We start from the raw sequence: 17,619 nt of genomic DNA, 5'->3' as shown, positions 1-17,619 counted from the left end.
CGACTCCACAGCCCTGATACTAACACATCGGCACTCTGAGTTACGGGGCGCTGGTGGGATCCGGCACATGCCTGCACTGGCTGTGATGTCATTTCAACGCCACTGTCAGAAACTAAGGGGAACTTCGGCCACAGCTGATGGTGACAGTTGGCGGCTATTCAATAGAGTCGGCATCAGCCACTTGTGGAGTCCCATCTACACGTGGTCACCCCAGCGCGGATGTACAGTTGTGCTTGTGTCCATGAAGTGGTTAATACTTACACTACATTGCATACATAATTAGAAGGGATTAGGGAATGGAAATTTTGTGGAAAATTCTCCTGAATATATTGCCCCTTGTATAGTTATATGGCTGCTGTACTTATGAGGGGTGCACCTCCCTTGTCCCTTTTAGCAATGACTGATGGCTGCCATCTATGCTCTAATCATTTGTCCTCAGGAGTGTGCCCTCCTCTGCCTCCTGATTGCCAGGTAGGGGTGCATTTCTGAAGATTGACAGGCCAGCCTAAACTGTGTGCTCTCCAATGCTACTAGCGGAGACCGCTTTGCCTCTGCAGCATGAGAGAAGTCCCGAAGGACTGAAGCTGGCCAGATCGCGTAAAGCATAGCCTGCAAGCACAGGTTTCTCATAGCATACCTGTACCTAAAGTAAAAGAAAGGGGCGAAAACCAATTTAAAGGGAATGTGTGACCCCCCCCCCCTCCCCCCCTGGGCAATATCAGCCTCTACTATGGGCATACAGGGTATAGAAAAGTAAATCTATACTTACCTGTATGGCCCATAGCAGAGGTCTGATTGCAGAGAAATCAGGTTTCATAAAGTCTGTTTTGCAGAGGCTTGGCGTCCGGGGGATACCAAGCAAACCCCTCCTATCTGCTTACTGTTCCCCAAAATCACCACCTCTGTGCTAAATTACATATTCCCCCCCCCCCCTTCCCTGCACGTCATAGGGCCCTGTGACAGGCCCTGTAACGTGCCCTGCCGCGCATACGCAAAGCGCCGCTCCCATGGAGCGCGCTTTGTTTCCCTCCTGCCCCTTTTGGCTGCGTACTGCCAGCGGAACGGAAGTCTCAGTGATTCACCATCGCTTGCGCAATACAAGGCTGTGGCGCAGTACGCAGCCAAACGGGGCCGGAGGGAAACAAAGTGCGCTCCATGGGAGCGGCGTTTTGCGCGGGAGGGGAGGCTGAGCAGGGCCCTGTGATGTGCAGGGGAGGGGAGGAATATGGATTTACTTTTCTATCACCTGTATGGCCATAGTAGAGGTCTGATGTCGCCCAGGGGGGTGACATATTCCCTTTAATGGGGTTGTACTGCAGTCACCTGAAAGTCCAAGTGTCTGGAGTGCTCCTGTGCAGGATGAAAGAGTTAAAGGGAAGCCACCCTATTCCATTGCTGTGCCTCCTTCATTCTCAGGATATCAGACTTTCCCCAACAAACATAATGCGATTTTAATAAGAATTTACTTTCTATAGCGCCAACATATTCTGCAGCACTGTACAAATCAGTCGGTTCATGTACAGACAATATCTGACATTACAAAGTCACACATAATTTTACCATTACTAAGAGGAGTGAGGGCCGTGACCGCAAGCTTAAAATCTATGAGGAAATGGGGGCGACACAAAAGGTAAAAATAAAGTGCTTGTCATGTATGGTCCAGCCAGCAATATAATAAATAGGGCCTATATGTAAATCTGCATGAGCCGGTCACCTGCCTGTGTCTGTATATGTCTAAATACAAAGTGGAGGTGTGAGAATAGATGATAGAAGGGACCACATTCTGAACAGGAAGGGAGAACAGAGAATAATTAATTAGTAAAATGACGAGATGGACCTGTCTAAAGGGATGTGGTGCTAGGGAACCCATAAAACTGTGGACCCTGGGAATTAACCAGATTGTCTAAGGTAGTGCATTCCAGAGAACTGGAGCAGCAAAAGAGAAGTCTTGGAGAAGTGAGTTGGAGGTTCAGGCTATAGAAGATGTTAGTCATAGATCATTAACAGGTCATTGAATTGCATATCTTGCTGCAAATGATGGTGCAACCATTATTACATTAAAGGGGTATTCTATTTTAACATTGCACATATTTTATACTGGATAGTGTTCGCTGAGCATCCCGCGTGACTATGGGGAATAAATGTGTACATTCTGATCACTTCTGACAGTTATTTGTTCATATATTTTAATAACGTATTAAAGCTGAAAAGTTTGCAGTTCCGCCCTTCATAGGGAACGCAAGACAAATGGCCAGCTATCATTACTTTTGTTATGACTTTTCCAATGCGTTCTATATTAAACGCTATATTCAGTGTTGGGGAATTGTCTGGTTTTGTTTTTTTGGCCAATTTAATACAAATCTACTAATTTGTTATTAAAAGGTCCCCAAAACCTCCACCTCCATTTACTAGAAGAGCATGTGAACATATTTTAGGAATCGGACATAATTTAAGATGTTCATATTATATTGTATTGTGTAGTCTTTCTTTTAAGCAAAAACAAGTCCTTCAATTTGAACTTTGACAGCTGCCTACAGAATTGATGTGATATGTGAAGTTAAATCATTTAACTATGTTTTCACACATGTCTCCATTCATTCAGGAAACTCTTCCAAAACCGTCAATCACTCCAGAAGCTGTAGTAGAGGATTCTGTGCCCACACTACCACCTTCTACTTCACCTGCACCAGCCAGCCATCCAACAAGTGCGCCTATCCAGGCTCCACCTAGTGTGCTCCAAGCTGAAGTTTCAGTGGAGGAGACAAAACAAGAATTGACCCCAAACACAGCGGGAAATAGCCGACCTGCCAGTAGCCACTCCAATCCACCTCCTGCAACTTCTGTCCCATTACCTGTTGATGACCCTGGACTTTTGGAAAGTACGCAAGAGACCACTGGGACTCTGAACACCGAGATTCTTTCAAGAGAGCAACTTGAGCATCGGGAACGATCGCTTCAAACTTTGCGAGACATAGAAAGGCTGTTACTTCGAAGTGGTGCAGACAGTGAGTCATTATTAAGACACAACACAAGTCCAGTAGAAGGATCTGTACCTTCTCATCCTCAACCTCATGTCCCTTCAAACCCACCAACTCCAATAAAAAAGTATGAAGAACCCTTACAATCTATGATCGCACAAACTCAAAATTTGGGAGGTCCAGTGATGGACCAAGAAATGGGAGGTCCTCCATCGGGACCAGACATGGGTCATCAAATGAGTCTTATGATGCAGAGGTTGGGACAAGATAGTCTTACACCAGAACAGGCCGCATGGAGAAAGCTTCAGGAGGAATATTATGCAGAAAAGAGGAGGAAGGAAGATCACATGACAATACATGGGAGGTCAGCACCTGATCTGATGCTCAGGGGACCTCCTCCACCTTACCACAATAAGCCTAGTGAACAATGGGTTGGTAATCGGTTGCCTGGATCTCTCGAGGCCCAGGAAGGCATTCAGCTGAGAGGAGCAGGGATGCCATTCCAGGGTCCAAGGTTTCCAGGAAGATATGGACTTGTGCAAAATATACCAATGGACAGCATGGGAGTCATGCAAAGAACAGGTAGATGGCCTGAAGATATGGGTGGAGGACAAGGTAGTTTTCCACAAAGTGGAATGGCATACCCTGGGGGAGGTCAAGGAGAAGTGGAGAGATTTTTAAACACTTCTTCCCGTGATGAGTTTTTGAGACAACAGCTCATAGAGAAACGTTCACCTGTTATACAGAGACAGTTGTCAGTACCCAGTGGACAAGGCATTGATATGGAACGAGTCATCATCCAACAGCGTCCAGGTGACCCTTCTATGTTCCAAGGAGATGGGTTGGGTGGTGGCATGGATTTTGGAGGGTCTCGAAACATGGTAAGCCCAACCATGGGACGTCCAGGACCAGGCCGTGAACTTGAGTCAGTAGGAGGAGGTGGAAACCTGAATATGAACATGAGTGTCAATATGAATATGAACCTTAACCTTCAGATGACACCTCATCAACAGATGTTATTGTCCCAGAAAATGAGGAATGAGCTAATAAGTTCCCAAGCAGGAGTAGGATCAGAAGAGCTGGTTCGAACAGCACGAGTACAAAATGGCAGTGGAATGACAGGCAGTGGCCAGAAGATGGTAGTTCAAGGTCAGTTTTCTCAAAGTCATACAGGCTTTCCCCATGATCAGGGCACATACAACAACATGCTGCAAGAAATGTGTGGGGCAGATCACAGGCTTGTGTGGGGGGGAGCAAATGACGACCCAGTCACTTTCCAATGTCCTCATCTATTGGTTCTTATCCAACCAGCTTTTGTTTCAGTAAACATGACAATCAGAAGCTATAATCATCATAAATCAGATGGAATCGCCTATCATTAGCCACCTTAGATCTCCTACACTTGGACAAGTCACCACTTGTCTCTTCTCCTGCAGCTCATCTAAAAGCTCCCCAATTTGCAGGAGGGCAGATGGCTGTGCTCCTTCCCACCAACTCCACCCCTCCCCTTACCCCGTTTCGATTAAATCTCAATAATTGGGCTCCTCCTTTAGTGGGCTCTCACCCAGCGGCTCCCCTAACAAACTGAAGTCTCCTCCTATTAATATGCTTGTATGCTTTGGATGTTTACTTGCTTCTTTTGCACATCATGTCACTTTATGTAGGATTTTGTCACATGGAGACATTTTTAAATATTCTATTTTTATGTTACATATGGAAATTGTCAGTAGTTGGCAAACTATGTTGAATGATGATCACTTTATCTTTCTCTAAAAAATATCCTATATTTAGTTTGTAAATGACTTTTCACATTTTCTTTTTTATTTTAAAGGCATTGTCCAAGAATAAGATATTGATGATCTATCAAAAGGGTAGGTCCTCAGTATCAGCTTGGTGGGGGTCTGACACTCGGCATTCCAGACTGATCAGCTGCTACCAGGCTGTACACCGTACGAAGCCGTAACACCGCAGCTCCGTGCACTGTACAGTGGACACTCTTGGGTACTAGAGCTCAGCTCCTATCCACTTTAATGGAGCTAGAGTGACATACCCAAGAATGGCCACTAAGTAGTGTAAGGATCTGTGGTGTTACGGCCAGAGGTCACCATAACACTTAGGTGAGCATCATTGACACGTACAGGGTTTTTTTTCTTGTGTATTTCTATGCATCAGACTTCTCCTGCCCTGATTAAGTGCCCATCTCTGTGCGGAGCAATGCTCCACCTCCTCGCTCTCTGCTGAGACCCCCTTTCAGCGCCCTCTTCCTACTGCTCCATGCTGTTGCCCGCTCCCGCAGCGGGTTTGTTTACTTATTTTTGTTGTAGGTAAAAAAAACAAATGGAGACAACTGCACTTATGACAGGGAGGTCAGGAGGAAGGACACAAGGTGCATGCATCTCAAGGCACGTGGATGGTTTTAGACCCTGACACGCATTCAGTTGTCATCCATTTGTAACAGAACAGAATTAAAAATAACTGATGTATATGCAAAACAGAAACCAAAGGGCCGTTCAGTGTAATGGGGCAGGTGCAGTCACTTTTGAGTCTGCTTGGCTTTCATTCCAGCAGTGTTCATCTTTATAAGAGGATACAAAGGCATAGTCCACTGTACTAATCACTGCTTCTGTTTTGCGCTGCTGTATCATTAGTGGTGCTGCAGAGCCATTAGTGGCGCTGCAGTGTACTAGTGGTGCAGTGGAGTACATCTATTTATTACAAATTCGAGCTTCTGCAAATGACGTACAACTGCCGAGCTAAAATTACTCTTAAAAAAGACCCCTCTTAGTATTTTTAACCCTGCTGGAGAAAATCAACTGCACCCTCTGGTTCTGGCTTTCTATACTATGTACTTCTGACAGTCGCAGAACTTAGTAGCAGCTGATCAATAGGGGTGCCGGGTGTCGGACCCCATCAATATGAAATTGATGACTTATCCTAAGGAATGGTGATCAATATCACAGTCCTAGACAAGCGTTTTAAGCTTTATGAATGCTAATGTCAGTGCACACCTACAGAGAAGTATACTTTGTCTTTAGGACTTCATAGTACATTATACAGACCATAATCTAATTATTTTTTTTAGATGGTACACCGACCCCGAATCCTTTATCCTTGATGATGTCTCAGATGTCTAAGTATGCCATGCCCAGCACCACTCCATTGTATCACAATGCTATTAAAACTATTGCTACATCTGATGATGATCTACTACCAGATCGAGTCCTCCTTCCACCTGGTAGCCAGCAAGGTGAGAATTTTCACTGCCAGTGCTACTTGAAAATTTTGTTTCTCTGAAAACTGAGCCAATTTTCACACTTCTGACCCATGCTAATGAAAGCTGATTTTTGAAATATTAATATAATAAACTCCCAAATATTGTAAAATTTCACCCAGCAGTCTACACTCAAGACCGCCATGCAGTTTTGTCTGGAAACCATACCCTAATCCTACCTACATGCCCATGTATTATCCTGGCACCCTGTAGAAATAGGCACCTGGCATTTATACTGATGGCGCCTTCATGCCATTTTTGTCAGTGTTTGTGGCTAAACGTAAATTCACACAAAGCAGATTTGTTCAAAGTGAGTCCATTAAGAGTCTGAGATCTTCAAGATAACATAAAAAGATATGCAGGGGTAATACATGCCAGTGCTAGTCATGCCTATGTCTACATGAAAAATGTCATCCTAAAACCGCTAGAACTGAAAGAAAAACTTCTTTTTGGTGTACTCTATGTACCATCCATCTTCTCAATCTTTTTATTAGAATTTTCCACTTTTTAAATGTGCCAATATGAGAACGTATTTTTTCTGATTGGTAAGATGGGTGATAACATGAAGAAAGGTTCCTGCCTTCCCTCGTGAGCCCACTGGAAGGCTGTGCAGGGGGACAGATGACTGGAACAGGCTGCCATTTTTTGGGGGTTAGTTTCCCCACCCACCCTTCCTGTGGAGGAAGCTTCAAATAAAAATCCAGTGGTGCAAACAGCCAAGGTGTTAGACCCCCACTGATCTGATGTTGATGACCTATCCAAAGTAGTGGACAACCCTTTATGTTAAAGGGATGTGGGAAGAAAAGGGATGATGTTAATTTAAAAAATAATCTTGCATAAATGTAATAGAAAACAAGTGCCCATTCCTTCTGACTCTTTGGTTGGGATCTGGACAGGGATATATATTAGTTTGTCCTGTGTCTATTGCTGACAGTGTGTGCATGTGAGGAAGTTGAGTGTGATTTCTAAATCTATATTGACTGGTGATCTCTTATTTGTTTCAGGCCCTGGGATGAATCCTCCGATCTCTCTGCATTTAAATTTAAGTTCTGCACAAAGTCCAATAGGAAACATTGGTCTCCAAGGACAGCCGCCACTCTCCCATGAACCTCCCAATTCAATGCTCAGTTCACCTGGTCCACCCATGCACCCCTCAATCAACCCTATTCAGACACCTTTGATGATTCCTGCTGTGAACCAGGACTCTTGCTGTCCTGGTCCACAAATGATGTCCTCCAACCCATTGGTCTTCCCACCACGTCTGCAGCCTGGGCCACCACATAATCCACCCTTACAACAAGGAGGTGGAAATAACATCATGCAGCAAAACTATCCAGATGAAACACCGAATCAACCTCGCCTGCCACCCAGGATATCAGAACCGTATGGCCCTGTTCTTACTGCCGTGCTTACGGACCCAGAGCTAGGAGAAGTAATTCGGCCGTCACCCAGTGGCATTCCAGAATTTGACTTGTCCCGTATCATGCCATCTGAGAAGCCAAGTAGCACTCTGCAGTACTTTCCCAAGGGGAGTACCCAACCCCCAAAACCACACCCTGCTAATATGCACCTCCTTGGCCTGCAGAATATGATGGTTGAGCAACATTCAGGCCGTTCAGGCCCAAGTCTTCCAGGCCCACAGAGAGCCCTGGGAATGCCACCTTTGCACCCTATGGGTAGGACAGGAATGGCGCCTCCATCTCAGACGGCGCAACAGAACTTCATGTTAATGAAGCAGCGGAGTGTGTCCGGAGAGATGTACACCCAAAGTTCCGGTATGTTGTCACCACAGAGTGCTCTTGGTGGGCATTTGCATGGACAACAAAGCATGATGGTTGGACATCAAATGAGACAGCGTAGTATATCCTTGGATACATATATCCCAGGACACTTACCATTTTAGTGTCAGAGACTCACTAGCACCAACCTAGTTCTTCCTTCCATGATTCCATTTAAAGATGGCTCTCACGGCTGAACAGTTTATAGTGGCTTCCTTGGATAAAAATCACATTTCAGTGTCAGAAATTCTAAAGCAAAGAAAATGTTAAAGGTTGTCCGGTTTTGATGTGTGTCCTGAGCTGCAGTGTATGTTATGATTGAAGAAGGACTCGTATATTTTCCACACAATCCCTTTGAAAGAGAAGATCCTTCTAAATCATAGTTCAATTTGGCTTTGGTATATACCAGCATTTCTTTTTTTCTGGAAAGTCCTAGCAGATTAAGATATGTCCTTTTTGAAAGCAGGACTGTGGGGACTGTTACTTGTACAATTCACCATTTTTCAAAAGATGAGCGAGCACAAAAACATTTTTCTGTAATAAAACTACTGTGTGAATTGTTGGCTTTTTCGAAAGCTCTATACTTCGTGGTTGTCTCAGAGCAGTTATTGGTAGCACATCGCTTGGATTTGTCATCGATGTACAGTCGGTGGTGGTTGACCACTGTGCCCCTGCTTGCTAGTACAAAGTAGCCGCAGGGCTAGGAAGGCTATGTGCCTGTCCATCTCCTATTGATTGTTCTTGAATTTTTCTCAATGCCACATCGTCTCCCATTAGTCACTGGCCTCCATATGGTCTCAGAAAAGATGGACTAAGCTGCATGCTGCTTTCCTACCACTGCTGTTATTTGGTTCTACTGATCGTGAGTGATCAGTCCCCTAGCGATTGGGCATTAATGACATATTCTTAAGGTATTGGCCATCAGTGTCTTTGAAACAACACCATTAATTAATCAATCCATAATTAAACCATAATTTAATTTTACCCATTGTCTAATTACTTCAAATTCTCTTTCTATAAAACTATTCTTCATATATTATTCATCAGTTTCCCTTTTTTACCAATAATGTTTCCATTTTTAATATTCTGATCCTCATACCCATATACATTTCAGTCATTGATTCTTGCTTGGTAGATCACAGCCTGCTTTGGTGGTCAGTTGTTGTACGCTTTTAGAGAATTTTGGATAAAATACAATGCAATGTTTAGCATATAAACTGTTTATACCCATATTGTATTGCTGTAGATTTTTACCTTCTGTTTTTTCAATATCTGCTTGCTGGTGATATGCTTTATTGAAAATGCTGTATGTTTCCTTGCTCTAATTTTATGTCTTGTGTCATTCCCATGGTTCGTTCTCCTTTCTCTAACATTTCTCTTTGTTACCTTCATTACCTGGCCCCCATGTATTTGAGAGCCTGTCACCAGGTCAGCTTCTTTAGAGCAGCGGTGTACAACCATTTTTTTGGTCTTCGATAGATTCTGCTCCTTCAAGGGGCCACAATAAAACATTTGATGCCTAAAATGTGAGACCTTCTAGAGTGGTTTAAGCACAAAGCATCAATTTTATTTCCTTTTATTGAAGTTGGCGTTATTACTGTGGGCTTATTTACTCTACATTATCGTATGTACTATATCACGCTGGGAGCCAAGTGATTACTATCTTCTCTTCTCCAGTTTACTATGAAAGTGAAGTCATGTACAGTTGTTGGGAGACAGATAGGACAGCCTTGTGCCACAAGTAGTCGGGGGCTTTTCACAATGTACTTCTTACAGTGTATGTGGTACAGTAACATTGTAGTCCCTGCCTTGGAGGAACTCCACATCCACAGTCAGATCAGGTGTCAACCATTCCCATCCTAGCCCCAGTACCTGAACTACATGTGTTGGGCGCAGAAGAGTTATGGCCAGGGAACAGTGTTTTTTTTTCATAGGTGATCTTGTTGCATTCCTTGTGATGGCCAGTTAATGCTCTTGACCTTCCCACCACATTGTCCTGCCCATACTGACATAGAGGAGCGCTCCAAGTAGGACAGGCTTTCCATTGGATACTACCTGGTGCCCTTGTTGCCTTTTAGGTTTGACCACAACCATACAGGGCCGAAAATGTTCTCCATTACTTTGAAGTATGATCTGCCCCTCCTTTTTCTGGTATTACCTTCTTCCTTATCTGGGTTTCAGTTCTCACTTCTCCAAGTATTATCTCCCTATCCCTCCCTCCTCATGGTTTTATCTCAATTCTTCCTATCAAGTATCATTTCCCACTTCCGGTGTCATTTTTGCCCTGTATTCTCCTTCCAATATCCCCGCAATCATTAATCATTGCCTCCCTTCTCCAGATGTCTTCTCTCTTCAGGTGTTACTTCTTCCCCCCCTTTCCTCCAGGTATTATTTTTTCCCACAAGAGACCCTGTCCCTTTTCCATTTTTCCATCCAGGCATCATCGATCTTCCTTAGGAATTCTCCCTGAATTACTTTATTCTCCATTTATCGTCCCTATAATGTTTGCAGGAGGAGCCATCAGCAGCTCTTGGCTATGACGTTGGTGGCTCCTTTGCTTTATAACCAGAGAGTGGAGACTGGTTTTCTCATGTTCAACAATTCACAAGAGCGACAATGCCACCTCCTGAGGGTGCTGTCTATGGAAGCTGCCTGGAGAATAGTTATAATTCTTGGCACAGCATCCATTCTGGACTTATTATCACAAAGCTTATCATCTACCTGTGTGATAATCTGTGTTTCTGTTCACAGGATGGGGGTTGCAAGTAGAGACCATGGGATTACAAGTATGACACCTCCTGCTTTAGAGAGTTTGACATGCCTCATCAAATCTCACTTTGAAGGTGTGCTGCACCCACTTGGATACTTGCAACCTCAATCATGGCAACAAATGAAATAAGCCATGCTCCACTTCTGAAAAGACAGTTCACTAACGAGAAGCGTTTCATATGGCCTCTTTTAGCTTTGCTGGTGGTTTAGATGCCTCAGAGTGGGCAGGTCCATAGATGGATAGCTCTTTTGCAGACCCCCTGATCAATTAGTCTTAGTCACATATGTAAAGTCTTCCATAATCCATTAAGTAGTTTTCCTCTTTTAGCATCTTACTTTACAGCACTTCTAAATAGTGTGTTAGGCAATTTAGGCTAAGCCCATACTGAACGGAAGCATCCATTCGTAGGCAGCAATCTGTAACGAATTGTTCAATGTCTTTTTACATGGTACCACCACAGTGTGCTTCTTCTCTAACAATAAATAAGGGACTCCCGTCAAAGTTTTCTGGATAAAGTAAAAGTGATCAGTCCTAAGATCTATCACGGACTACTGAGATCTAAACGGCTTCTAGGCGCAATGGTAGCACATGATAGGATCAGCTAGAGATTGATGGATTGGATTTCAATAGAACTGAAACACAAATCTGTGATCAGAGAAAGGGCACCTTATAGCGATCCCATGGCCCGGGGGCAAATTTGATATTTGAGGAGTCTATGGAGTTATATTACCTGGTGGCCTCCTTTTTGTGCTCTAGAACAACTGGTCTTGGGTCCTTTTTGTGTCATCAATGAGTGGCAACAATGCTCCTCGGACTACCATATGACCATGTGCTGGAGTAATCTAAGACCCTCCAACCTGCTATCGGATTGATTGGTGCTGCTCACAAGCATAAAGGAATGGCTCCCGATAATATTACTTCATGTAACCCATCACTTATTACATTTTGTCCCTGGGCTGGAGGACATCATTCGTGTTCCAGCATTAGGCTGCCCTATACATAATGTCCATAGATATGGGAGTTGTACAGAACGCTCTCAGTACCCCTAAATTACCATGCTTTCAGAACGACTGATCCAGGCCTCATTACCCTGCTTTAGTGTTTGACGTCCTCATTTTGGCTGCAGAGAAATAAAACCCCGTGGATCTTCTAAACTCTTCTGTTAACCCTGAAGTTTTCAACTCCATGACTCCCATGGCCTTGTAACGCAATGTTCATATAACTTGAGATGTTCAGGTGTTTTGGTATTTTAGATCATGTGATGTCTCCATTCATTGCCATCCACCACGTTCTGAAAAGCCAAATTGAGTCATTAGCAGTAAGAGCTGCTTCTGGTGAGAAGAAGCTGTGCAGTTGGTGCAGTGTCATGTCTCTGTACCGTGCTGTCTCTTCCTATGTATACCTTTTTGTGAGTGTGGCTTTTCTCTTTTTTTTTTCCTTTTCTCTTTTTTTTTTTTTTTTTTTATTAAAGCAGTTAAATGTGAAAACATTTTTGAAAATAATGTAAATACAGGATATGAAATGTGTAAATTGTGTCCTGCGTCTTTAATCTTTGTACGCCATTTGATGATGAGCATTAGGAACGGATAGAAATAGCAATCGCCTAAGATGGTGCAAATCGACCAACCAGTTCATCGGCCACTTCCGTAATCTATGGCCCTCTACTGGAGTCCTTATTTTTATTAGACGGCCTAGCGCAACGTTACATGTGCATTATGCCACAGTGATAACGTCGTGCCAGGCCGGATAATCAAAACAGGAGCCACTGGAGGTCTAGATTTTTGTGGCTTTTTAAAGCTTTTATGCCAGAATTCTGGTGTAAAAACTTTAATGGATCTGGCCTTTAATTTTTTGCATCACTTTTATATCATTAATATTTTGTAGCCTAAATTAATCCCCCATCCACACAAAACCACCACTATCAGTATAGGTCACTTGCTCCTCAGATCTCTCTTCAACACAGAGCTGTGGAGTCGGTAAGTCAAACCTCCAACTCCTTAATTTCCATGACACCAACTCCGACTCCCTCATACATGGCTCATGTTTAAGTGATAAGTTTACTGCAGCACAGATTCATCTCAGCTAAAAGTCCGGACCCTTAGATCAGGAATAGGACAGACATTTATAGGACATTTCATAACTGTGATGAAAGCCGGCCGGTGGGTGCAGCTCTCTGGCGCCCCCTTACCTCTCAGGTCAGTCAAGGTACTGCACCTAGAGAAAGTAGTGCCAGGTAGCTGCAACCAGCGCAGGGAACACGGTAGTGTGTTATCCCTTCAACGTCACTAAACCGTAACGTCACTACACAGCACAACTCGCTAGCGCCCTCTTAGCCTCAGAATGTGATGAAAGCCGGCCGGTGGGTGCAGCTCTCTGGCGCCCCCTTACCTCTCAGGTCAGTCAAGGTACTGCACCTAGAGAAAGTAGTGCCAGGAAGCTGCAACCAGCGCAGGGAACACGGTAGTGTGTTATCCCTTCAACGTCACTACACAGCACAACTCGCTAGCTCCCTCTTAGCCTCAGGTCAGTCAAGGAACTGCACCTAGGATAAGCGGTCGCCAGAGAGACTGTCCTGTAACCTACTGGGTATCGGGGCCCTCTGTAGTGAGGGCGGTATATATATCTTCCTTGGCTGCGCCAGGAATATATATATCTGAACCTCCGACCGTCACTACCAGCCTTCCCCAATCCCCAGTTGGTATGCTGCCACCAGTCCCTATTTTAGATATACGCCCAGTCCGTGAATGGGCCTATATCGGGTCAGGAACCAACCCTGGGTAGCGTTTTTGGCTTGAGCCGAGCTCACACGGACGTGCGTTCGTTATGCAGAATAAAAGGCAGGCCCACAATTACTTGAGGTAATTGATTATAATAATACACTAGATACACGATATACAACTAAATATACACAGGTATAAGGTCAGGCTAAACTATACAACAATGGAATACAACACACAGAATCACCACAGCATATCAGTTACCGGTTTCTTGATTTTCTTGTGACGCAGGGAGAGGATTCTGCGGTCGCAGGCACGGTTCTTTGTTACAGGCTGAGGCCTACCACCGCATGGTCAAACTGCTCCTCCCCTTGGTGGCCTCAGCTGGTGCTCAGATGTTCAGCACCCCACTCTTGGGTCAAGACTGACTTGTCTCTTGTCTGTCCTGCTATCTTACCTGCCCTGTCCCGCCCACTGCTGGTGAGGTCAGCTGACTCAGTCTCCACCCTCAGGTCTAACTTCGATCAGAAGCCCAAATTCTAAGGAACCCAATAACTTCTTCTGGGATGGTCTCAGGATACCCACAGGGGTTCCCACGGATTCGGGCCGCCGTAACCGACCTTTTGATATCAATTATGATACCATACGGTCCTCAGGAATGGCTCAGCGCTATATCTTGGCTTCCAGAGCACGTACAAACGTCTACCGCGGAGGCTTGTGTGCGCAATGGCTCCGGGACACCGTGATATTTTTTTATTGGCCCATCCCACGCAACATGCGTGTACTTTTCATGTTTCTATATCTTATGCCTCCATGCTTGTGACAGACAAAGAAACTAGTCCTATGGGACAAATGGTCAGTTACAGATGGACGAAGCACCCCCCCCTGCTGGCTGTGTTTCCTCTCGAAGTCTTTGAAGCTCCTAGCATTCAAGTGTTAAGTAGGCCCCGGGGCTTCTTATCTTACAGGAGCCTGGATGGGGGGAAACTATCTAGTTGACGTTTTAACAGAAGGTCCCAAGGGTGGGGGCTGCTGAAGTGTGGCCATCCCTGGATATGATTTATCATTACCAAGATGGCGGCTACAGGTTCATCACACCTCCCCCTATACGAGGGCGCGAGGGGGTAGCACATTCCTGTGTTCCCCCGTGCGTCCTTCTGCACCCTCCCCTTGCCGGGATAACCCGTCAGCGTTACCGTGGTCACGGCCTCTTCTGTGGCGAATGGAGAAGTGGTACTGCTGGAGAGCGAGGCTCCAGCGTAGCAACCTGCCATTCGACCCAGAGACCGTGTGTAACCAGCTGAGGGGGTTGTGGTCCGTCTCCACGGTGAAATGGCTCCCGTACAAGTAGGGCTGCAGACGCTGCAGGGCCCATACAATTGCCAGGCATTCTTTTTCCACCGTGGAGTAAGCCACCTCCCGGGGCAGTAGCTTCCTGCTCAGGTACAAGACAGGATGTTCCTGGCCTGTCGTGTTGACCTGACTTAGCACAGCACCGAGGCCAAAGTCACTGGCGTCGGTCTGTACCACAAACGGCCGGTCGAAGTCGGCAGCTTGCAGTACAGGGGAGCTACTTAGGGCGGCCTTGAGTGCCCCGAAAGCTGTCTCGCAGGCGACTGTCCAGTCGACTGCGACGGGCAGCTTCTTCTTGGTGAGGTCCGTCAGGGGCTTGGCCAGGGTGCTATAGTGTGGGACGAACCTCCTATAGTACCCGGCGGTCCCCAAGAAGGACATCACCTGCTTTTTGGTCCTAGGAGTGGGCCAGGATGCGATGGCATCCACTTTCCCCGGTTCTGGCTTCAGAACCCCCCCGCCTACCCGGTGACCCAGGTAGAGGACCTCACTCATGCCCAGCTGGCACTTTTCCGGCTTGATGGTCAAGCCTGCCCGGTGGATCCGACCGAGCACCTGCCGCAGGTGCTCTAGGTGATCCTCCCAAGTGGGACTGAAGACTGCAATATCGTCCAAGTACGCAGCCGCGTACCCTTCAAGTCCCTCAAGCAGCGTATTGACCATCCGCTGAAAAGTGGCAGGGGCATTCTTCATGCCGAATGGCATCACTGTGGACTCGTACAGTCCAAAAGGGGTGATAAAGGCAGAGCGTTCCCTTGCCGCGGGGGTCAGAGGAATCTGCCAGTACCCCCGGCTCAGATCCATGATGGTCAGGTACTTAGCCCCGGCCATCCGATCGAGCAGGTCATCGATGCGTGGTATGGGGAACGCATCGGTGGCCGTTACAGCGTTGAGCCCCCGGTAGTCCACGCAGAACCGTGTAGTTCGGTCCTTCTTTGGTACGAGGACTACAGGCGAGGCCCACGCGCTGCTGGATGCCTGGATCACCCCCAGCTTCAGCATCTCGTCTATCTCTTGGCGCATGTTTCCCTGCACCTCGAAAGAGACCCGATATGCTGAACGCCGGATCGGCGGGTGATCGCCAGTGTCCACGTCGTGGACAGCCATCTCAGTCCTTCCGGGCAGGCTGCTGAACAGCCCCCGGAAGGGGTGCAGGGTGGTCCCCAGCTGGGACCGTTGGTCCTCCGTGAGCTGGTGGCCAACCCCCACATCCTCGATGGACCCACCCGCCTTGGCTTGGGTGAGCAGATCCAGGAGGGTTTCTACCTCTCCTTCCTCGGGAAGGTTGCACACTGGGTGGGCAGTCGCTTCCCGCTCATGATGAGCCTTCATCATGTTCACGTGGAAGGCCTTCCTCCTTCCACGGGCGTGATCCAGGGTGACCAGATAGGTGACGGCATTGAGTTTCTGGTGCACGAAGTAGGGACCTTCCCAGGCTGCCTGAAGCTTGTTCTGTGGTACGGGGACCAGTACCCACACCTTTTGACCCACCTGGTAGGTCCTCTCACAAGCATTCTGGTCGTACCACCGCTTCTGGTCGGCCTGGGCCTGGGCCATATTGTCCTGCACCAGCTTTGCCAAGGCCATCATCCTGTCCCGGTGGCGCACGACATACTCGATGACCGACACCTCGGGGGTGGCCAAATCCCCTTCCCATGCTTCCTTCACCAGAGCCAGGGGGCCCCGTACCCGTCGCCCGTACAGGAGCTCAAAGGGGGAGAACCCCGTTGAGGCCTGCGGAACCTCCCGGTAAGCAAATAGGAGGTGTGGGAGGTAACGCTCCCAGTCTCTCCCGTGGGAGTCGACCAACATCTTAAGCATCTGCTTTAAGGTGCCATTGAACCGCTCACACAGGCCATTAGTCTGTGGGTGATACGGGCTGGCCACCAGATGTTGCACCTGCATTTGCTTACAGAGGGACTCCATCAGCCGCGACATGAACTGGGTCCCTCGGTCGGTGAGCATTTCTTGGGGGAAACCCACTCTGGAGAAGATCTCCAGTAAGGCGGTAGCCACCTTGTCGGCCCGAATGGACGACAAAGCTACCGCTTCCGGGTACCGGGTGGCATAGTCCACTACCGTGAGTATGAAGCATTTCCCGGAGTGGCTGGGAGTGGACAGAGGTCCAATAAGATCCACAGCGACCCTCGAGAAAGGCTCTTCGATGATTGGCAGAGTTACCAGTGGGGCTTTGGGGCGCGGCCCCGCCTTCCCCACCCTCTGACAGGTGTCACACGAACGGCAGTAGGCACCCACCGCGGCTCCCATCCCAGGCCAGTAGAAATGCTGAGCTATCCTGGCCTTGGTTTTAGCGATCCCTAGGTGTCCGGCCATCGGAATCTCGTGTGCGATCCGCAACAATTCCGCCCTGAACGGATAGGGTACCACTAACTGTCGGTCCCTGGGCCACGCCTCCGGTGAACCCTGCTGGACCGTTACCCGGTACAGCCGTCCCTGGTCCCAGACCACACGCTCGCAGTCTGACTCCATGGGAGGCTGTGCCGCCTGTTCCTTGAGAGCTTTCAGGCTGTCGTCTGCTTCCAACGCAGCCTGAAATTCCTGACTTGATGTGGCCAGAATCGACGAAACTGCCACATCCTCTGTCAGCCCCTCCGGGCATGTCACCTGGCCGCTGTCTGACCCGGCAGACACTTGGTCAGAAGTGGGGAAGCCGTCGGACCTCTGCAAGGCTCCTTGGGCTCCGGCGCTCCCACTCCTGGTGACAGCGGCTATGACCGCTGTGACCGTGGGT

General features: G+C 47.2%; 1 protein-coding gene across 2 annotated transcripts in view; it reads left to right on the top strand.

Moving 5' to 3' along the window:
• Window positions 1–12,327, top strand: part of BCL9L (BCL9 like) — a 57,529-nt gene extending 45,202 nt beyond the window's left edge. The window contains exons 6-8 of one of the 2 annotated variants that reach the window (XM_073656669.1): window positions 2,603–4,127; window positions 6,061–6,225; window positions 7,254–12,327. In XM_073656669.1, the coding sequence (XP_073512770.1) occupies window positions 2,603–4,127; window positions 6,061–6,225; window positions 7,254–8,152 (2,589 nt within the window). In that variant the 3' untranslated portion in view covers window positions 8,153–12,327. The remainder of the gene's footprint in view (window positions 1–2,602; window positions 4,128–6,060; window positions 6,226–7,253) is intronic. The other variant, XM_073656670.1, reaches the window with a different exon arrangement.
• Window positions 12,328–17,619: the final 5,292 nt, after the last annotated feature.

The sequence above is a fragment of the Phyllobates terribilis genome, unplaced genomic scaffold, assembly GCF_046119375.1.
Source record: "Phyllobates terribilis strain yellow unplaced genomic scaffold, ASM4611937v1 Scaffold_12__6_contigs__length_324123572, whole genome shotgun sequence".
NCBI lineage: Eukaryota > Metazoa > Chordata > Amphibia > Anura > Dendrobatidae > Phyllobates > Phyllobates terribilis.
The sequence above is the reverse complement of the archived record's forward strand: the minus strand, read 5'-3'. Positions and strand labels throughout refer to the sequence as shown.